The sequence below is a fragment of the Epinephelus fuscoguttatus genome, linkage group LG12 (assembly GCF_011397635.1).
Source record: "Epinephelus fuscoguttatus linkage group LG12, E.fuscoguttatus.final_Chr_v1".
NCBI lineage: Eukaryota > Metazoa > Chordata > Actinopteri > Perciformes > Serranidae > Epinephelus > Epinephelus fuscoguttatus.
This window is the reverse complement of record NC_064763.1, coordinates 10,182,652-10,206,165: the sequence shown is the minus strand read 5'-3', so window position 1 is coordinate 10,206,165 and position 23,514 is coordinate 10,182,652. Positions and strand designations below refer to the sequence as shown.

At 41.2% G+C, this 23,514-nt stretch overlaps 1 protein-coding gene across 2 annotated transcripts in view; it reads left to right on the top strand.

Annotated features, from left to right (window-relative positions):
• Positions 1-23,514, top strand: part of LOC125898191 (unconventional myosin-XVIIIa-like) — a 66,404-nt gene that overhangs the window by 14,564 nt on the left and 28,326 nt on the right. For both annotated transcript variants that reach the window (XM_049591911.1, XM_049591910.1), the window contains exons 16-29: positions 197-287; positions 743-935; positions 4,920-5,006; positions 6,733-6,871; positions 8,313-8,472; positions 8,582-8,768; positions 10,520-10,745; positions 10,883-10,992; positions 12,169-12,234; positions 13,721-13,849; positions 20,170-20,313; positions 20,516-20,605; positions 20,765-20,884; positions 20,994-21,108. In XM_049591911.1, the coding sequence (XP_049447868.1) occupies positions 197-287; positions 743-935; positions 4,920-5,006; positions 6,733-6,871; positions 8,313-8,472; positions 8,582-8,768; positions 10,520-10,745; positions 10,883-10,992; positions 12,169-12,234; positions 13,721-13,849; positions 20,170-20,313; positions 20,516-20,605; positions 20,765-20,884; positions 20,994-21,108 (1,857 nt within the window). The remainder of the gene's footprint in view (positions 1-196; positions 288-742; positions 936-4,919; positions 5,007-6,732; positions 6,872-8,312; positions 8,473-8,581; positions 8,769-10,519; positions 10,746-10,882; positions 10,993-12,168; positions 12,235-13,720; positions 13,850-20,169; positions 20,314-20,515; positions 20,606-20,764; positions 20,885-20,993; positions 21,109-23,514) is intronic.

Genomic DNA, 23,514 nt, shown 5'->3' with positions numbered 1-23,514 from the left:
GCCTGCCTGTTAGCATAGTATGCACAAACTTGATGCTGTTGTACATCCTTTTTAGACACAAATGCTGTGACCATAGTTTTAGCTCAAAACATTGACATTTCATTCTCTAATTCAACTAGTTCTCGTATTTGTTGGTGGAGATGTTGTGAACTGGCTATTTCTGATCTGTTCTGTGTCTGGCTGCCTTTCATAATAGGATCCAAGGCTACAGCCATGGAGTGTTTAGAGGCCATGGCATCTGGTCTTTACTCGGAACTCTTCACTATCCTCATTTCTTTAATAAACCGGTCAGTATTTTTGATCCAAAGCTTTTTTGAAACTGTGACAAATTGGTGATGGCACATTTTTGGCTGCACCAAACCTACAGAAGCCTGTGCATCACTTAAAATACAACCTTAAAGTTTGCTTGACATACTGATATGCTTATAAATCCTGGCATCTTGAATGAAATTTTACATTACTGTAGATTTTGGGAGTGGGGTTAAGCAATGCCTGTCCAGACAATATTGTTTTTAATGGTTAGTTTAGGAGTATAAGAAGCTATTTTAAATTTAAGGCTTGGGTTTAGGCTTCAGTATAGAACCAGGATTATGTGTAGTGAGGGTTAATGTTAGGGATGTGGTAAAGAGTGCTAAGGTTAAAGCTAAGGGTTATATTCAGTGAATGCAATCAATAAAATGTGGTTTCAAGTATCACAGTGTGTATGTGTGTTTGTGTGTGTGTTTCGCCCTGTGTGCTTCAGGGCCTTGAAATCCAGCCAGCACTCCTTGTGCTCTCTGCTCATTGTGGACACACCAGGCTTTCAGAACCCCAGGCTGGCCAAGCGAGAGTGCGGTGCAACCTTTGAGGACCTATGCCACAACTACACACAAGAACGTCTGCATTCCCTCTTCTATCAGCGCACCTTCGTTCAGGAGTTGGAGAGATACAAAGAGGTAAGGACATGTGAAGTGTTATGCACCACGCAGTACATACAGCCTCATTCTCGCTGCCTCTTTCTTCCTCCTACCTGTTTCTCTCTCCCCCTTTGTCTGCCGCTTTCTCTCAGATATATCAACTCCAATAGTGTATGTGTTCACACATCAGACGCACTATCCCTCCCACCTGTCACAAGCTGTGACAAGCCAAAGTAGTTCATGTGTTAGACCTCCTCATTAGCAATGCCAGTCTTCACCTCTTCTGCCGAGATCAAAGTGAAGTCACTCACAACTGCCTTTGGGAGACACGCCCAGCTGCACAGCAGTGGTGTTGCTTCCTGATCAAGGAACTATTCTTTGTCTGTCTTCCTTTAAGTTCTGTGTAGCAGTGCTGGACCATTGCAGCTGGGCGCAGTCATCTCTAAGAACTGAAGACAAAATAGAAATTAGGGATAAATATAAAAGCCTTTTTTCTTTCATCACACATCATTTACATCATCCATTACTGCTGTCCCATCTTAGCTAATCTCAGAAATATCCTTCGTATTCAAAACTCAGCTGATAGCACACTAAAGTTAAACAGAAATCCTGATCATATTACTTTTAATACTGTGAACAAGGATCCTGGGATTTCCCGCCCACCTCCCACCTACATCCTCCGCATGGGAGAAAGGGAATTGGAGCGAAATGAAGAAATATTGCATAAATCTCTGTAGTGTAATTCTCTCATGTCAGTGCATCTTAAAAATATAAGAAGCTGTGAAACTGTCATTGAAAACTGGGTCGAAGGCATTTAACGCAGCTCACAGTATGAACAATGGTGGTGACAGGCAGGTTAAACTGTGATACACACAACGGGCACGTGCTTTATTCTTTCACATTAAATGCTGTTGAGTGCTGCTGCAACTGCGTGGATAGTTTTTGTGTATCCTTTGCACATTGACTCCCCACAGCAGAGAACAACAAATCATTTAGGCTACTTCACATACACTGTCAACTGGAACACTGGCATCTGTCACGGCCACACTATTAGCACTGCCAACATTTCCCCACATTCCTAGTGCCGCCTGTACTTTGTCACTGTGAGCTGCTGCATGCCTGTTTTGCTCTGGTGAAGGTAATTTACAGTATTTATTTCCACTTTTATCGCAGAAATGTTATTATCTGCAACAGTAATGAAATCTTTTAGAGGTTCCATTTACCTATAGGAAAAGCAGTCTTAGTAAATGCCAAGCGTTGTTGTTATTGTAATAGATTTGCTTTGGCTTTTAGTTTTCTTACATCTAATATGCCACTGTTTTTCATTTCAGTATCCATAAAAATCTTGTGAGTTATTATGGCTGCCTGCACCTTCTCTAGGTGCATTGGCACAGCCACCCCTCCGTGATGAAGGGGGATCAGATTTTAAATTACTTGGATGACTGGCACTTGTGTGCATAGTTGTGGGACCAGTGCTTGCCTCTGTTGTCTCATCTAGACAAACCAGTACCTGAGGCTAGGCTGAGACTAATGATTATTTTTATTATCAATTAATCTGACAATTATTTTTTCATGTAATTGTTTGGTCTATTTAACAGTCAGAAAGTAGTAAATATTATATTTCCCACTGCCTAGAGTGGTGTGTTCACTTGTCTTGTTTTGTCAGACCAGTGGTTCAAAACACAAAGATATTCAGTTTACAATCACATATTACCAAGGATTTGCACGTTACTGGAATTACTTCACCCATTACTGCATATAAAAATAATAAGGTACTAGGGGAAGTATCTTTTTCATTCCTTAAAAATATCTACACCAATTCCCTTATTAATGAACAGTGTGGGACAAGACAACTGTCAAATATTATCTGTGATTGTACCCATTGTCACTATGATGAGGAGCAGGTACTGGAACAAAAAACATGATATCTTTTGATAGCCCTTTTTACTGCAGCCTAGACAGGCTTCAGGTCAATCTCCTTTGGTAGAGAACTTCTTATCTTGACAGGCCTATTAAATTAGAAGTGGTAAAAGTTATTTACAAAAAACATAAACACACTGAGGTTACTCCTTTAGCCTTGACAGTAATTCAAATCCTGCACATAGACTACAACTCACCACTATAGTTGTTCTCTCCTGTTTTCTCCTGGATTTGGAGCAGGGAAAAATAACGTCCAAATTCCCAAGAAAGCAATAGAATTGCCTGAACTTTTAGCCATTGAGTGTGATGACAATCTAATGCCGATTGATTGATTGATTGATTGATTGATTGATTGATTGATTGATTGAATAATGCACTACGTTTAGTGCGCCTGTCTAAGGTTGGGTAATTACTGATGCGCTGTTTGACCGGTGGGTCCTGTAGCATTCTGACTAATGTTGAGTTATAACCTTGTGTGCAATAGTCCAACTTCCACCTTCTGTTCCCCTACCTCTGTCTCTCTCTCTGTCTACACACACACACATACACACACACACACACACACACAAGATTTAGGGACTGAAGGCTGCTCACCTGAGTCACACATCACTGCGGGTGACATTAGATCATAACTGGAGAAATAAATCTGGGGAAAAAAACTCTGGGGAATAGGAAACTACTCCCACCAGTATATATCACAAATATAAAATTGATTAAATGATTATCAAAACAGTTGCAAATTAATTGTTTAATGGTGTGTTGTCAAATTGTGATGTTGACATTTAGCATGGGTCACATGGAAGCTACTTCTCCCAGGGCCCATGGCAGTATGAGACAAGTCAGCAATGTCCTACAAACTCCTCAGTTCCTGGGTTATCTGAAACTACTACCTCTAGACCATAGAATATTTTAGGGACAGGAAATACGATCAAATCCGGAACTAGGTTTTTGTGGTCAAACTGTTGTCAGTTTCATGGGCTCCTGGAAAAGGTCTAGTAAAGGGATAGTAGGCTCCTCACGTAGAGAAACATCCAATCTAGCTGCATAAGCAGCAAACTGTTTGATTTCCTCATCTTCGATATTACCATTTGTCATGGAAAATTATTATTGTATAGCAAGAGAGACAGACCTTACCACCAAACACAGAAAACAGAAGGAAAACAAGTTTGTCTCTGACGAGAAACACTGAAACGCGTCTTTTTATAGTTTTCCCTAGGACAAGATCTGATTGTCTAAGAGACGTAGGCTGCTTGTCAGCTGAGCAGCATTTCACTTCTCAATATAGACTGAAACCCCAAAACATGTATTGTCATCAGAGTATATGATCTAATCTGACTTGTTTTCCAGTCTTGAGCAGTCATGTAAGTGACTACTTGTTATTTATGTGTGGGGAGGGGGTGGTGCAAAATGGGGCAACATATTTTTTAAGCACTGGGCAGGGACTTCAAATTGTTGTATTTTGTATTTATTTTACATACCATCTGAACCCCAAAGCCTGACAGCAAGTTTAAAGGCATGTTTTCTTTAAAAAATCCCCAAATTTGCACAATTTATCATAGCCAAAAACTGGGAAAACAGAAACTATCATGAGATTTAAAATTTCTGTTTGACCAGAAAATAGGAAACCCAGTCTAAACTTAAAATAGTTATGTCTCATTTAAACTTTGACAAAAATAAACCGTTTGCACGAACTAGATCCTGCAAAAAACACAATGCACACATGCATGACAATAGTTACAGTCGCGCGCACACACACACACACACACACACACACACACACATACACATTAGAAAACAAAGACAACATCCCAGCCAAGAATGGTCCCTAACTTCAGCTACCACTGTTTTCAGATAAGCAGAATGGGCATTGCACAGTACTAAAGATTAAAAATGGAAAACTAATGTTGTCATACAAGTTTCATAAACATCATCAGCCCAGGGCTCCAAACTGTAAAACCATATAATCTAAGTGTATTTATTTTTTCCGATTCTTTTATTTTCACTCTCCAAAAAAACAACACTATTTACATCCCCTGTTTCTTCTTTTGTTTGGCATCATCTCAAGTCATTAAAGAGTGTGTCAATCTTCCTGTCTTCCTTCAGGAGAACATAGAGCTTGCTTTAGATGACACAGAGCCCAGCACATCCCTGTCTATAGCAGTGGTAGACCAAGCCTCAAGCCAAGCTCTGGTAAGTTCAGTGTTTTGTTGTCTTCATTTCTGGCTCAAATTTCTGGATATTTTCATGCATAAATTTAGTGTTGCCTCTGAATGCTTCTCAGAACACCTAAGAGACTTGCATCCCTTTCATGATCTATTTTCACATGGTAATCTCTGGGCACTCTATTTTATTCAACAGTAATTATCATCTTTTAGCATCAGAAGTTTGCTTTCTGTGAGTTTTTAAATATTGAAGGTGTTTGGCAGAGGCTCAAAAGAGAGGGTAGAAAGCAGGAAAAGAAAGGTTATAGAATTGACTTCAAGAAAGAAAATCGATGTTTAGCCTCTACAGCCTGTGATCTGCACCATGGAAACAGAAATGGCAGAGTTTAGAGAGTCATAGATCACTCTGGTATAATTCCAATGTGTTTGGTTGGAGTGCTTTACTTTTTAAAGGGTTCACACTCTAATGGGAATGTCATCAGAAGCAGTGAACTGTAGTACATCACACTACAAACCAAAGGGGGGAAAAAAAAACACTGATTCTTCAAAGTCATTTCGAAAGTCAACTCTAAAGATCTGCTGCAAAGAATTAAAAGACAGTTTGAACCTTGATTTTTTTTTTCACCCACAGATATTTTTTTCTCCTGTTGTAGCTCAGATGTCCGTTATCGCAAACAGCCTTAATGCTCATTCATTGCAAGCCTCATAGTTGTCATATGTCTCCTCCAAACTGATACTCTGTGTTGTATTTGAAGTCGGCATAGTGTGCACTGCTGATAAGGATGTCTCCAGTGTAACTTCCTGATAGCTGCTAAAACAGTTTTTGGTTTTGTGAGTTTGGTTCCCCAAGCTCCCAGGGTGGATTCAGTCATCAGCCATGCCAACCAAAGCTGGCTACCTCACTGTGGAGCTCATTGTCATCCACAAAACAATAGTGGCTTATCTAAATGTCTTTGGACAAAAAAAGTGCATCATTTAGACTCTGGCAAAAGTTTAAGAACAAAAAAAAACAAAACAACAAACCGTGCTTTTTAGTTTTTGAAGTATTTGAATGTACAAACAAAAAGCTTCCCCATGCACTTATTTCAAGATCATCAATGCTGGAGTGGGTTTTATTTTTCTCTCTGTGTTCACACTAATTGTACGACTAATTGTATTACTTTTTAATCCCTTTTCCCTCACCACCCTTCGTATTCATGAGCTCTTTTGTTTGTTTCCATTTCGATTATAAGGAAAAGCTAAATTGATGATGCCATTTAGCAGCAACTGCTGGAGGGTGCAAAGACCACAAATGCTTTTGAAACTTTAATTTCTGATGCTGGTATTAAGCTACTATCATGCCTGCCACAACTAGGGAAACATACAGTGCAGCCAACTACTTTTACTGACATTGAGTGGGACAGAATATTAAAGCAGACACTGACTATAGAGGCCAGCACTCAACATTTGAAGGATAAATTTCAGAAACTTTCATAAGTAGTGATAATTTGTTTTTTTAATATCCTCTGATTTAATGTGGTCGCATTGAATAGCAAAAGCAAGCTGAATGTCCTTGTGGCAAGGTGTTTATGTGAGGAACTGTTGTAAAAACATAATCTTTTTGGAGTCCAATAGGTAAAGCAGAAAGGAAGTTAAAGGTACAGTGATCATCACAGTCTCACAGCAGAACATTTTGTGTCCAGACTGGCATTGCACTAAAGACCCATGACCTTTGCGTGTGTGTGTCTGTGGGTGTACACGTGTTTATTTGACAGGTACGGACAGTGCGGACAGATGAGGCACGGGGCCTGCTGTGGCTAATGGAGGAGGAGGCGCTGCAGCCTGGGGGGTCAGAGGAAACCCTCTTGGGACGTCTCTTTAGCTACTACGGACCTGCTGAGGGCGAGAGTAAAGGCGAGGAGAGGACACACACACACACGCGGACATAAACTCAAACATTCTTAAAAAATGGCCTGAAAGTTTTTACTTGAAAAAATCTTTCGAAAAAAAGCTACTATGAATATTCAATCCCAGTATAATTAGCAGTATATTAATATCAGTGATGTTGCCAAAGCAATAACATGGTGTAATCATCGACTGTATATATAGATGGATGACATATCTCCACTTACTCCCACTGGACAAAAATGGAGCCAGATATCTCAGACACAGGCGCTGTCATCTTGCGTTGGTGATGTTATTTGAAGCCAGAATCTACACAGTAGTTATCGAGGAGAAGACGCCACAATATCGAGGTCCCGCCATACACCTGCATGACTCGATTGCAAGCACAGTCACAGTTGATAATCATGACATCATACCCCATTTTTAAAGCATCAAACAACGATTAAAACCAAGCTTAGCAGAAAAATGAAAACGTGAACATACATTAGTGTGATAGGAACTACCTAACATCTTCTGGAAAAAAGCTTGTTAGACTTGTACTTTGATTTTTTAGATTGGCCAATGTTCAATCATCTTACATGGAGGGGGCAGGGTTTATGACCCGTATTGTAGCCAGCCACCAGGGGGCAGTCAAGATGTTTTGGCTTTACTTCTGGATAGCCGCTGTGTCATCCTTCTTTAGCATGCAGTCTATGGTATAAATAAACACACTTGTTGTAAGCATTTATCTCTGCCCTTGAGGCATAAGAACATTATGTGCAATTTGTGAGAGCAGAATCATCCTTTACTCTCTCTTTCACAATATTTTCCAACTCTTGTTACACGTTTAATTTCAGATAAAGAGATTTCACCTTGTATTTTTAACAGTGTTCCAGACTATAGTCCTCCAGTGAAGACTCCTAAGCTGTATTGTATCATGGAGAGTAGGCTCTTCATATCTGTATAATAGACTGTACACAAAGCACTATCTGACAGATTTACTGTAGATGACTCATAGAAATCTTTTCTGTTTATATTGTTGGCAACCTTGACAACTGTTACTTGCCAAGGTTACAGCTTATAGAAATTATCCTAATAAAACTCAATCGAATTGTGGAAACGTGTTGTTGCAGCCTCCCAAAACAACAGCTGAAATCTTTTCATTTATACTCTTTATACAGGCCAGATTTGAGCTCTGTCTCCAGTTTATCACCCGTATCTCTTTGATAGTCCACCACATGAACAACTAGGTCGGGAACAGATTGTCTTTTATTATGACTGTGTCAGTAAAGTTTATGTAGGTGTGTGACAGCCTGTGCATACCAGAGTAATCAAGACAAGATGAATCTTTGATAAACCCTTCATGCAACACTTTCCCAAACTCCTGATGGAGACTGTTGATTTTTGTCATTCTCTCAGTCCATGTACAATGAGCCAGGGAGTCTCACACTGCCTCCTACATTTACATCAGGTCACACTTTCCTCCTGAAGAGTGAAAAGGATAATCATTTCCTGCTGGGCCACAGTCATGGGACTGACTGGGTGGAGTACGATGTCTGCGGGTGGCTGAACTACGCCAAGCAGAATCCTGCAACTACCAATGCTACAAGCCTCCTGCAGGACTCCCAGAAGTAAGCAGCACACCTGCAGGAGAAGCCTAGCTTTCAGGGGTCATTACATGAATTATTCCTTTAGTGGATTTTTACAAAACTTTAGGCTTAAATAGTGTATCTCTTACAGGAAGATCATCAGCTCGTTGTTCATGAGCCGAACGGCTGGAGCCACTGTTCTCTCCGGTTCCATTGCAGGCCTTGAGGGGGTTTCCCAGCTTTCCTTGCGAAGGGCCACTAGCATGAGGAAGACCTTCACCACAGGGGTGGCCGCTATCAAGAAGAAGTCCTTGTGTATCCAGATAAAACTGCAAGTGGTAAGAGGAGAGGACGGAACTAATCAGTCAGTCAAACTTTGTTTTTGTGTCAACTCCAAGGACACTGAGGAACAACATCCCAGTCAGCACCTTTATCATAAATCGGTTCCTGTTTGGTAACAGGTGGGAACCTGACAAGTTGATGTGATAAATATATCAGGGCTCATACTTGTGAAATTGTACTGCAGTGTACTTTGGACCCTGTAGCGTAGTTTTAAAGAAAATGGATGAGATGACAGCCAGTATTTGGGCTGCACCCAGAGATAGATTTAAAAGTAATATTAGGCCTGGTGGTAGTGTGCCATGAGAAGAGCCCTGCAGCTGTTTCTCACTTTCCACAATATTCTGCACATGGTATTGTTTTGGCAAATAGATGATGGTTAGGATATGGTAAGGGATAAAAAAGAAATAAAAATCAAGATTTTGAAAATACTTGGATTCAGAGGGGCTCCTTAAAAATGCCCAGATTTAGCATTTTGGAATTTTTTGAGTTTGAACGTCTGTTGGTTGTTTGACTCCAGAAAACAATCAACTTTGTGCGTTTATGTCTCTGTGTCGAGGCGAGGCCCCGTACCCCTTTCTCCCTAATGTTACCTGCCCAGCATGCTTTGCAAATGCCTGTTTAATGACCTGTAGCTGCTCAACCCAAGTTAAAAATGGCCACTAAATGTCCCAAAAAATAAATATTTCGCAAAATGCAGTTACTGAAATAACAAAATCAAGTGCAGACAGTGTGAAAGGAGCATGCAAAAGGAGACAAATACAAGCACTCACAAAGAGTACTTCAAAATTGTGAGCTATGCTATATTTTTATATGTGCTTGCTAACCTGTTCATGTTCAACAGTTATTAGTAGTCCGAATCAATGTTAAGTAATTGTTGTATGTGCAGTGTTTACTGTTCTGCTGGACGCTATAACCATCTAACTTTATCCGCCAGGTTGAACTGTGCTAATGTAGCTGCTAGCTAGCTTATTTTCAGTGTTGGGAGTAATGTTACTCAACATACTTTTGTAATGCATTGCAGTAATGATTACTTTGAGTAGTTACAAAGTAATATAACGCATTAACGATAGGATTTCAGTAATATTACAGTTAGGTACTTGAAACAACAGCAATGCCCAACTGTAGATCAGCTGTTCAGTGTTTACAAAAACTCCAACTGAGGCATTTTAAGAGTAGCTTTTAGCTCTTCTAGCTGTCTTGTGGTGCCCACAGGTGGCTTTCTGCGCTCAAACTGCCTGAATCAGACCCAGCAAGTCCAAGAGTAATGCTGAACTGAAGATCGGTTCCCAAAAAGTGCTTAAAAAGTCATTGAAGTATATCATTACAGAAGAATGGCAACCCTGTGTGTGGTCTTTAAACCTGGTATTTGTACTGGAATTAAAGTAGCAACAACCATAGAAAAAATTATTTTATCAAGCAAGAAAATAATTACTCATTGTGCATTATTTACAGAGGCATTATAATGCCAAAATTTACACGAGGATCATTACTATGAGATTTTAATTAAGGAAAAACAAAACAAAAACATCTTGTCCTTGTTTACTTCCTGCAGCCAGGGACACATGTTTTGGACATAATAAGTTTGGTGTACATTCTCAAAAAATATATTAATATTGTAGGTTGTGCATGTCAGAATCAATATGCATAGCATATGTTTGTTTTAAGTAAGAAGTTAAACTATTGATTGCATGTAGATTCGACAATGGAAGACAAGGCATCGGCCCTAACTGTGCTCCGTATTTTCCAGGATGCTCTGCTTGACATGGTGCGGAGGTCCAGGATTCACTTTGTTCACTGCATATTGCCCAAGGCGGATGCCCTTAAGGCTTTGAGTGGATCCCTGTTCAAAGGAGGGGAATGTGAGGCTCAAGGGGAGACTGGAGATCCCGGCTTAATGCAGCTGGATGTAGCCCTGCTCCGTGCTCAGCTGCGCGGCTCCAAGCTGCTGGATGCTCTCCGGATCTATAGGCAAGGTGAGGTAGCTGCCTTCCTCACATACTAAGGACAGGTGTAACAATACACACCTCTCCTTTTCTTTTTGGGTCCCTCCTTCAATATCTGTTACAGACATTTCCAGAATATAATCTTGTAATTTGATACTGACACACAGGTTACCCTGATCACATGGTGTTCTCTGAGTTTCGCCGCCGCTTTGACGTGCTGGCACCACACCTCACCAAGAAGCACGGGAGGAATTACATTGTGAAGGACGAGAAGAGAGTAAGTCAATCAGCGAGAGAGGAAAATGTAAAGCTCCGCCAGTGGCCAAGCACAGCAAAGATTAATGTTGTGAAGAGGCAGCTTCATTACATCTGCCCCTGAATTGTCAGCAGCCAACTGACAGAGAAATAAACCCTCATTCATCAGAGCCATTGTAATGATCTAATCAACTTAACCTTATCAGTATCATGCCTGTTAAAGAGGCAGATCGCTAGTGCGGCTTAGAAAGTGCTTTGCTGCATTCAAAGCGGCAAAATACCACTCAAGTACACGTACTTATCTTTCTGGTCATTGGAAACAAGCTGCCATGGTTCTACCCTGTTGTATTGACAGCACTGGTGTTTTACCTTTGTAGTGCTTTTGTTTTAAAGTTATGAATAAGGATTGTGAAAATAACCTTTAGAAAATGCTTGGTGTGAGTTTTATTCATCAGAGTTAACTATCAGTGAAGGCGTGCTGTGCATTGGTGCATTGGTCCTCTGCAAGGGAAGTCCCGCTTGAAGTGCAGTGAAGAGTAAAAGAAATACTAAAGTTTGTTTCTAGAGAGAAATGAGAGAGAGAGAGTGAAAGAATGGGGTTAAGGGAGAGAAAAGCTTTTTTTCCCCAGTGTCCATGTTTTGTGGCTGAGTTTCTGTGGAAACACTGGCAAACAAAAGCGCCTCAGTGCTCGTGGCAAACCTCTCCTGGTGTAATCTAGATGCAGTCTTTTAGACTCTAGGCTCAAGTAGAAAGAGGAGGCTGAGACAACAATACACCTACAGTATACAGCCCGGTAGATGGACAGAGAAAAGCTCTAGGCTGGCTGATGGTGTATCTCTACATTGGCTATGCATGTTTAAAGCTGCAGTAGGACCAAGAATAACCAGGGGGTCATGAGGAATATGCCAGGAGCCGGTGGATTATGGTGGGGGGCAAGTTGTAATTGGTTTGTGGTTGGGAGGTTCTGAGGAGCCAAACTTTTCCTGTTCACACTGACTTACTTTCAAAACAAAACCCAGCCGGGAATGGATGTGAGAGGAGAGGGGGAAACTGCACTGTACCATTAGTTCAGCATGGCAACTTAGGGGAACTGTGGACTACTGAAGTGTTGCAGTGTCAGTAGAAGTTCCCACTGGATCCAGCAGTTGAAAGACTAAGTGTGTGTGTATGTTTGTGTTCATGTGTGCCTTTACCCAGGCTGTGGAGGAGCTACTGGAGTCCTTGGATTTGGAGAAGAGCAGCTACCACATGGGTCTCAGTAGGGTAAGTAATGCCACCGCATCTCAAACAAATAAACAGCTTCAAAATTATTGAATAAACCTTTGCTGTGAATCGCTGCCAGTTTCACTCTTCTTAAAGCTCTAAGCACAGAGCTGCAGTACACAGCTCCTTTCATCCTTGTGTTTTTTACTTAAAAAGACACTTGCTGTCTGGGGGAAGTGTATCTTTCATTACACCTGTCCCTCTTTGAGGTTTGTTTGTCATCCTTGTTTTGGAGAGTTGCCAAGCCTGGCCCCTTCTTCCAGTCTTATAGCCAGTGGCTACCCAAGAGGCATGTCTCTACCCTGCCCGACGATGTGACCGTAATTCTCTCTTTCTTTTCAGGTCATTAGAGCAAATTCTCGCAACTGATGGCCCTCTTTGTTTTTCCCCATGACCGTTGTAAAGTAATCACAGTAAACACTGCCTGGCACACTGAGGTCTAATCCTATCAGCCGGAAAATGGCCATCAGCCAAGAAGGAAATCAAAGGAAACAATAATGTAGAAAACAGTGGAACTTGTGCTCCCAGATACGTGTGCTGTACAGGGTCTCCTTTTAAAAAAAACACACGACACAAGAATGGTTTGGAGGCAGCGGCTTTGCATGGTGCCACACTTTGGAGTGTGAAATGGGCTCAGAAGTAGACAAGCACAGTTGGCCATTCACAAAGCATTCCAGTGGCATCCTAGCAACCTGTCTCACTTGCATGCCAATTACACCAGCCCCAAATAACCTTACGGCAGTGGTATCACAGCTTTTGATGACAGGATCTGCCATTAGAGATAGCCACGTGTCTACAAACAGCACGTACATTTTAGAAAGTACCGCACGCATCAGATGTTGGCTCCTGCTCAAACCCCACTAAGCAATTTGAAAAGTCATATTCACTGATGTCACTGAAGGCTTCGCCTCTCCCTGCTGGTTTGCAGATTCCACTCCTGAAGCTGCTCGATCATTTCCAGCTCCTGCTCTGTTAACAAATCACATATGGAACTGATAAATTATGAAGCATTGGGACTTGTATTAAGAGACCTTGAATGGAGAAAGTCCATGATCCATCGGTTTTAATAGCTTGCTGCCTTCGTAACTGGAATGCATTCACAGGGCCTAATCCCTCTGAGGTATAGACAGGCCATGATGTGATCTGCTTTATATTAGCTGTTTACCTGTTTTACCTTTGGCCCAGATTAGAAACAGACAAGGCTGATTGTCCGAGATAATCACTTAATCACAGCTTTCTCACTTAGATAAGACTCTCCTGTCCGTGGATTACACTGTCTTTTATTGATTTAATGCTTCGGTGCACTTATTTACTTTTAAACTCTGTTCTGTTTATATTTTTTGCTCTTGCACTTCACATTAAAACAAGGCCTCTAAATCCAATTTCCCCCTGGCTAAAATGAGCATTACATAATCTCTCAATAATTTATCCTGTGCTAATAAGTTAATTTGATTTTATGTGTGTGTGTGTTTGTGCTTTGTTCTAGCTGTTCTTCAGAGCTGGCACCTTGGCTAAGCTGGAGGAACAGAGGGATGAGCAAACCAAGCGTAATCTCACCCTGTTTGAAGCTGCCTGTAGAGGCTACCTGGCGCGGCAAGCCTTCAAGAAGAGGAAGGTAGGCAAGACATCACATGGAGAAGAAGGGCTAAGACCTCAGCAGTGGGACCTCCCCACTGGTCCTCATCGTGAAAATAATTGGAGGCAGACATTACTGTTTTGAAGAGGCTGTAGGTCACTCATTTTTAAGCTAGCATGTAGGTATATTGTGAAACTAGACAAACTAAGGCATCCATTGGTACCAATCACTTTGGCATAGCTTGTTGGTAAGGGGGCTAAATAGTGCTCCGAATTTGGGATACATTTTGGTGAGAGAACAACTGCAATAAGAATTTTCAAAGGAGTCTCTTGAACATCAGATTTTTAGAAATATTACCTCTCCACATTGACACAGTTTTCAACTAAGTTATCCTTCAACAGCATAATCAACTTACTGAAAATTCAGAGATTCTATGAAAAATTTCTAGGGGTGCCACCAAGTCTAAGTCAGTAATACCAAGGATTTATTCATCCAAACTGAATTATCTATCTCACATTTAATTCATATCATTAGCTGAATGAGAGAAAATCAAATGGATTTATTTTAATACATTGCAAGACACGAGTTAAAATTGCAAAAATAATTCTGCAAGCGAACAAAGTTTAGTATCGAGGTCCATTTTGCTGCTAAGCTCTTTTTTAATAAAGTAGGTGAAGAATGTGAGCTCCAGAGGCCTTGTTGCCTTGGAGTCCACCAGGAGTTGAGAGTTCCATGTTCAGAGCTAATTTTAGTGCCTGTTTGCTCTGCTCTTCGGGTAGATCTAACCCGCTCTGCTGTAAATCTTCAACTAATTATAAATGTCTTCTCTAAATCAATTGCCCTTACACCCTCCCTCCCGCTCTGTAATCCATCCAGTCAGCTCTCCCACGGGGATATTTGATGGTGACACGTCCATTTCTGTTGCATTTTATCAAACTACTTCCCTTAAATGCAGCCTTATCAAGCATACTGCTGACTCACACACCCATCTGCTCCACCCATCTTCCATTTTTCTCCCAGCATGTGATGGGTCCATCTCTCCGGACCTCATACGTGTCCTCTTGTGATATATGGAGCCCCGCAGTCCTTCTCCCTCTCTGTGATTACTATTTAAGTGAATGTGCCGCTTCAGCTGGCTAGTGATGAACCAGCAGAAACAGAATCAACATTGCTGCTCTCCATCCAGCATGACATGCTGTTAGTGAGTAGATATCTTGTGTATGATGCCAGTAAAACTATTAAATTGTCATCTTTGCAATAAGGTAAATCAATATGACCTTTTATATTACTGGACTTCTAGCTTTCCTCTGATATTTTTACCATGAGTGTCTGAGTAATGGATGTTAGTTAAAAATGGGGAACCAAGGCAGGCCAGTGTATTTTCTTTATTATGTTCAAAGGTCATTATTCACACAGTGAAGCAGGCTAAAGGCCCAGTGCTTCATAATCTGCTAGAACTTGGAGTAAATCAACAGCGAGGAACCATTCAAGATTGCCAGGCAACTACGCAATTACAGAAGTCATTAGCTAAGAGACATTTTTTTCCCTCTGCCCCCATGTGCCCCCTATCTCCTGCAAATGTATCTATGATAGAAAGATAATAATTCATTTTCATTTTGTCTGTGAGTTTATTGCTCTTAAACTTGGTATAGGTTGGCAAGGTAAGATACATATAATATACAATTATGAACGTGTATGAATGAGACCGAAGATTCTGTCATGTCAGGGCTAAAGGATGATCCAGTGTAAAGGCTTATTCAAACCGTGCACATGATTATGCACATTACTTTTATGGTCATACCCAGTGTTTACTCAAAATTCAACTCAATTAAAAAACTTCATTCACCCACAGCATGGCGATTAAAAAGTACATGCAACAGGGCACACACACACACACACACACACACACACACACACACACAAGCACAAATATAACAAGGACCAGTTGTTATACTTTCAACAAATAGTTCAACATTTTACAATTTACATAACATTTTGCAGAGAGTCAAATGAAGATTAGTGCGACTGCCATGTCTGTATGATAAATATGAAGCCAGCACCAGCAGCTGGTTATTGTAGGTGAGAACAAAGACTGTAAACAAGGGGAAACAACTATACCTGGTTCTGTCCAAAGGTAACAAACCTTGTGAGTGCACTGGGCCCAAAAATTGCCTGGCACATCACTCCCTGTAAAACAATGATGTTTCGATATGACACTTAGGTTTTTATATTGCTTAAACAAATGAGATATAACATTTAACCACTGAGCCTTAAACGTACCAGGTGGTACATCTTGTTCACTCTAGATAGTGTCATGCAAGATACTGAAAATTAGTAATCAGTTACAGTTACTAGTAAGTAATTAAATTACTTTACCAATTACTGTATATAAAAGTAGTTACTTACTTGCGTTACTTTTGAACATCTTATTCATATTCATTTTATATTACTTACGTACTGCTGTGGAAAAGTGTGGGACAAGACAACTGTCAAATATTATCTATGACTCTAATTGGAGAATATATTTAGTACCATGTCTAGTTACCACCAAAAGTAGGAGAATTAGAGTGACACATTACTTCCTTTGGAATAATCCAGCATTCATAACCAACAATACAAATTTGCTAAAACAAAAAAAAAAAAAAAAACAGTTTTCAGGCCTTGTAGTCATTCCCACAGTGTAGCTGAAATAACTTTGCACAATAGCTGAGGATGATGGATGACTGATAGATAATTGGATAAAAAAGCCATTCAAGCTGAGCTATGCCTCATGTCACAGTACAACATACAGGACATGGCCCATTCTGATTTTATCCATGGAAGCTTCTTGGTGCAGGTATTCACTGCATTGAAATAGTGCAATCATACATTATCAAACTCCGGTCTTTTCCAATAATGGAATGATTTGACAAGTCATATGTAGCCTTTAGAAAGAATAAATCTAAGCTTTTAACATTATGAGGTCAGTATGTGCAGTAAAGTGTCAGACTGACATGTGAAAATGTGCGCTGTTGAGAATCAGAAGTGAGAAGCAGAGCCAGTCTGATTTGCTTCCCCTTGCTTTCCTCTCCTCCCCTCACCTACGGCTAAAGCAATGGCAGTACGCTAGATTTATAATTATTGAACTGTTACATGTGTCTCGTATTGTAGTGATTACCTGAAAGGCATTTTTTCCTGCTGAAACTCATTCTGTTCATATTATTCCTGATTCAATTAGTCGACATCATGGTAATGGGACAGAAGCAGGGCTGTGGAGTGATTTTAATCTCTGCTTCTCTCCATGATTTACAGACTGTGTTGCTGTTCAATCTTAGAGTAATCATTGTATAATAACATCCACTTGCGCCTTTGCTGTTACCCTGTTATCCCATTGTGAATATTGATAGGCCTCCATTGCCTCTTGCACCGTTTAAAGTATCCAGTCTTAGCAGGTACAGTAGATGATAGTTTGCCTCTGAAACAGTGAATATGAGTTCTGGTGAAGCCTCTCAGACTCTGACACATGCTGGGTGATGTATATGGATGTGACAGAAAGTCACAAGTTCCCTTTGATTGATATTCCCTGGCATGTTAACCTTGTGAAGCTGTGCCAGGCCCATGTGACATTAAATGACAAAGCCATAATTTTTCTTGTTTTTTTGCCTCTTTCAACTGTCTCCTCAAGGGGACAACCTGACATTTTAAAAGTCTGTTATTTTGCCTCAGCAGGCACTTACCGCATTGGGAGGTTTGTCCTTCAGGTACCCTACACATTTTTTTTTATGTTGTTGTTATTTGCATTGAAATCAGTAAAGCACTGTAAAGCAGCAAACGTAAGCTAGCTTTAGCCTAGTAACATTATATTTATTCATTTGAACCTTTTCCTCTTATTGCAACAGTGCTCACTGTATTTTATGATTTATCTTTATCAGACAGGGATACAGGATATCATGATACTATGCAGTCACATATGGAAGAAACATGAATACCTCCCACTGTACAGACATGGATAGGCTCTGTATTGGTATCAGGTACATTTCTTTGTATAATGTGCACTGATTTATTTAAGGCCATGGTAACAGCTAGGATTATGGCTCATAGAAATGCATATTGCAGGGTTGAAATATCATTTGATAGTATCATTATGATATTGTCCAGGCATTCAACAGCTCCTTGATTAGGCCCATAGACTATATAAAATAATGATGTAGCTACTGTGATGTCACCCTTTGGTTAGTGGACTCCTGTTTTGAATCATCGAGTTTGGCATTTTTGCCATCAACATCTTGGATTTTTGGAGCCAGAAGTGACCATATTTGGACAATAGGGTGGAGATAACCCTAACTGTGACAATGTTAATGCTAATTTTTGCTTGTGAAAAACAGGCTTAAAACCATTAAAAGAAAATGTACTTGTCAGGAAAAGTGAACATCCAACTCCTCACAGCGTCTTTTAGTGCAACCAAAGGATTTTTTCAGGAGACCAAAAAGTTGCAGTAGACTCCCATTAACTGAGATTTGGCGGCACAGTGGTACAGTGGTGAGAATTGTCACCTCTCAGAAAGAGGGTTCCCTGGTTCGATCCCAGGGTGGGCGAGCATCAGCGTGGGTTTTCTCCGGCTACTCCAGCTTCCTCCCACAGTCCAGTGACATGCAGGTTAGGTTAACTGGTGACTCTAAATTAGCTTTAGGTGTGAATGTGAGTGTGAATGGATGTCTGTCTCTATGTGTCACCCCTGTAATAGCTAAGCGGCCTGTCCAGTGTGTACCCTGCCTTTCGGCTGATGTCAGTTGGCTCCAGCCCCCCTGTGGTTATGGAAAAATGAATACAGCTATGCCTTGACTCCTACCTAACCAATGCTGTTGCCGTTGCATCGACTTACCAATGGACAGTACTAACCTGCCGCTCAAATTGGCTGTGCCCTTAATTATGCATAACTTTAAGCCTTAATACCATTTAAATGGGTGAGTTATAAAATCTCACCCCCATACAGTTGTCATGAACAGGGAAATATGCTATAGAGACCCAAATATTTTTTAACCAGGCTGTGAACATGTTCATTTCTGCTGTGAAGTTGGGCATTTTAACATGGTGGTCTATGGGGATCAACTCACTCTTAGAGCCACTGCACTTCTGCGTTGGCTTCATCTTTCAGCCCCAGAGGTTGCTGCTTGATTAAGCCATACCTGTGATCAGTCGCTGTCCTTGAGCAAGGCATTATCTCATGCTGTAGAAATCCCCAGAGCATGACCATGTAAGTATTCTCTTCAGAGGTAGGATCAAAGTGACATCATGTGGTGTTGCAGTAACACATTGCAGCCCTCACATGTCTCATATCCATACATATGCTGTGCATGCACACACTAGGACACATTTTTAACTCTGATGGAAATGTAGAACATCGAGAAAGAGAATGAAAACACGCTTTTGTCTTAATCTTGGCTCACAAAACTAATTCACATCACACTGTCTTACAGCTGTCACACCCTCTTAATGTGACATGAATACCAAAATGTTTATCCATGGTGTTCATGCAGAATAATCGTTTGTTTGTTTTCTATTCATTTTTGACTAAATATGACAAGTGAGACCTGTTTAAATCTTCCGTCAGAGATTTGCTGCATTTTACTCCATGTTAAGGCTTTCACTGTGTGACAAATCCTAATTGGTCATAGAGAGTACCTTCAGGGCAAAATGTACCTGATGCTGAGAATTGCGTCGCTCTAATTGGGTTTGCCCATAATCTGCTGCTGCTGGAGAGCCTCATGCATAAGCAGCATGGAAATCGTGTAATACTTGGAATTAGCTGCCAACATGTTTGATTTAATTAATCAAAAATTAGCTTCCAGCCTTGGAACACAGTCTGCAGAAACTCTCCGGAGGAGGCTGGGAAGTCCTGGGTTAGCTGCGAGCCCATACACAGGCAGTATAAGAGAAGAATGAGAGAGATGAGTTTTTTTTTCTTTTCAAATATTGTTCATGATATGTGAACAGTGGATCAATTCTGTAAAGCATTTATCCCAGTGAGTAATTAAGATGTTCCTATTTGTCTGACATTGTTTCATGGACCTCTGGACACTGCCACCCTGTGATGTGTGCGCATTCCAACACTTAATAAACCATCTGTTTCTATATAATGCATTTAACACCATGGTACTGGACAAATTGCTGCAGTAAAGCTATTATTATGTTTGTTGTCTTGGTTATGAAGCACTTATTTGTATTAGAAGATCAATTTACAGATACAGTTGCAAGCAATTAGATAAATATTGCATTACCAATGACTCAGTCTGCGTATCTGTGTGTGTACACTATAACAAACATCCCCATTTCCGTAGATGCTCCTGTTTGGTGACTGCATGTCCGTTTGTGTGTTTCAGATTCAGGATCTGGCAATCCGTTGCATCCAGAAGAACATCAAGAAGAACCGTGGCGTGAAAGACTGGCCATGGTGGAAGCTCTTCACCACAGTCCAGCCCCTCATTGAAGTCCAGCTCACTGAGGAGCAGATGCGAAGCAAAGACGTGAGGAAGCCTTTCTGTGTGATACACCCAACCTGATAGATTCCTCTCAGTTAGACCCTAATCTGCTTTAAAGAAGCACTACCTGCCACAGCAGCACGGAACTTCCTGTTATTAATTATTGATGTTTCTTGTAATACTTAATATTTAACCGTTGTACCTGTAACATTACAAATAAGCTATATAGCTGTATTCTGTGCTCCAGGAGGAGATCCAGCAGCAGAAATCGAAGCTTGAGAGGGTGGAGAAAGAGCGGAATGAACTGAGGCTGAACACGGATCGATTGGAGAGCAGGGTGGGTCCCTTTGCCTGTGGCAATGCATGCTGGGAGGACTGTGTTTGAGTTAAACTCTTTCATTTCAGTTAAAGATCTGATCACTAACTTGTACAAGAACAGTGACAAATATTTTGTGGTTCTGTGTGACACCCTGTCTCTGTGTGTGTTTGTGTCCAGATCTCAGACTTGTTGGCAGAGCTGGCTGATGAGAGAAGCACGAGTGAGTCAGCGTCCCAGTTGCTGGAGACTGAGACTTCAGAGAGACTCCGCCTGGAGAAGGACATGAAGGATCTACAGGCACATATATACACTGATAAAAACACACAGCGTATTATTTAAAAAATTCAAATTTCAATGTGACTGACAAGCTCTTATTTTGATTCCTGTCTTAATCTATACATTCCAGGCTAAGTTTGATGCGGTGAAGAAACAATTAGAGTCACAGGAGATGGAGGTGATGGAGGCTCGGCTCATGAAAACATCAGAGCTCAATGGAGAGTTGGACGATGACGATGATGCTGGTTAGTTGAGCTAGGAACTGGTAGTTGTCATTTGCAGGTGCAGACCTTGGATGTAGAAAGAGAACTGGATACAAGGTTGGAGGCAGGGGCCCTTTTCATTCCTATGAAAGTTGCTTAAAGGGAAATTTCGGCTTATTTCAACCCGTCTCCTATCGTCCTAAATTTGGTTCAAGTGACCAGTGACATACAGATAATAGTTAGCATGTTAGCCGTTAGCCTAGATACAGCCGTAGCGTCAGACCTGTTAAAACGTAAGTGAACGGGCAACCTTCAAGTGCAAAGTTCACTCAAGTCCACTAAACAAGCTTTTTCTCCACAAAGACTGCCTCATATCGTTAGGATAAATGTCAGAGAACATATAGAAAACGACATGTAAGCGTGTTGTCTTACCTTACCAGTGTGCTGCCATGTTTGTTTACAATTTAGCTCTGCTTCCAAAGCGCAGCTGAAATATCGTGAGAACAAGCAGCGATCTCATAGCGTGCCTGAACAAGCAGCAACAGCGGGAAGGCAGAACTGGACGGTCGCCTGAACGGAGGAGGAGGAGGAGAGAGAGAGGCGCAACAGGTAACGTCAGAGGACGAGGGGAGGAATGGCTGCTGCAAGGCTGCGTAGCTCTGGAGATTGGTGGTGTACCTGTGGATGCTGTGCCCCAGGGCCCACAGAAGAGGAATGCCTCTGTTGCAAGGAATGGGACCGGTTGCAGCCTTATTTTCAAGGTCTGGATGTGACCGAGGACGAGACACCTCCACCTGGAGTAGTATCCAGCTGGGCTTTATCTAGAGCTGACGAGATATATTTCGGCCGCGCTTTGGAAAGCAGAGCTAGAGGAATAAACAAACATGGCAGCACACCGGTAAGGTAAGACAACACGTTTACATGTCGTTTTCTATATGTTCTCTGACATTTATCCTAACGATATGAGGCGGTCTTTGTGGAGAAAAAGCTTGTTTAGTGGACTAACTTTGCACTTGAAGTATGCCCGTTCACTTACGTTTTAATAGGTCTGACAATACTATGCGCTCCGGCTGTATCTAGGCTAACATGCTAGCTATTATCTGTATGCCACTAGTCACTTGAACCAAATTTAGGACAATAGGAGACAGGTTGAAATAAACCAAAATTTCCCTTTAATGGCACATGAGCTCAAAAAAGCTTGTTACCTGGATCTTCTGCAGTGTGGGGGGCTACAGAACAAGTGCGCTAGAAACTTACAGCGGCCGAGCAGCTAACTTCCATTTTTGTACTCTGCTAACTTGAAAGGGGATAAAATGACTTAATCATACGACTCTTCTAGATTTTAGAAATGTTATCAGACCAAATAGATCAAATCCTGATAGTGAAACAAGTCATTTTATGAGGATTATGATGATAAAAAATGTATCTACTTGTCTCTTTCACAATGTAAGTCTATGGAAAAAAGTATTTTTGGGCCCAATGGCATCATGTGACGCACCCGGAAGTTGTAATTTCACATTTGGCCACTATGTGAAATTGGCTTCAAAGCTTGGCACTGTTCCTGGTAGCTCGGTGCAGACACGAGAGACCATAGGTGTAGATTTTGGGGCGATGCAGGGCACATGTCCCCCACCACTAAAAACATTAAATGCATTTACACCATAAACTGATGCCAAAAAGCACAAATTGGTGCATAAGTATTCACCAGAATGCAGTAAACTAAGTGCTCAAAATTTTCTGGCACACGACCCCTAAAGCTCCTATTTAATATACTCCCCCCCCCTCGATGTTGAAACAAAACCTACACCCTTGCCAGAGACAGTCATCCATCCTTGTATTTAAATCTACTCCCAAAATTACAGGAGGACTTGTCTCTCTTTTTGCAATCACAGTCTTGGTCATCAGTGTTTTTAAACATTTGTTTTCATTTCCCTAATTAATTGGCCCCTGTGACATTTGCAGCAGCTCGCCAAGACCCGCCTAATGGGCATGTCAGCTCAGGTCAGAGGCATAATTTACTGAACCGTACATACCGGCATTATGTGCACAGTTTGAAAAATCTCCTTTACACTAATTGTAGCTGCAGGAATTAGTGGCGTTGTTTGACTGTTTCAGCGGGAGACATGGCAGCGAGACTTGGTCACATAATGCTATTAAGTATATTTTCCAAGTTTGGGATTTACCGCTAGGGGATTAAGATGTTCGCTCCCAGGCGTACAACTAATGCCTGCTGCCGATTGGTCCCCACCTGCTGGGAAAGAGAGCTCCCGCTGAGAACATATTGTCCGTGAGACTTTTTTCTTTCCCGCCGCGTTCCCACCCCCCTTCAACCCACCTCAGCAGACAAGCCATTACAGAGCATATCAGAATTCTTAGATGAATGAGAAAATAATCGTTGGGATCAGAGCCGGTGGCCCTGCAAGTTGTCATTATGCTATATATATGCTA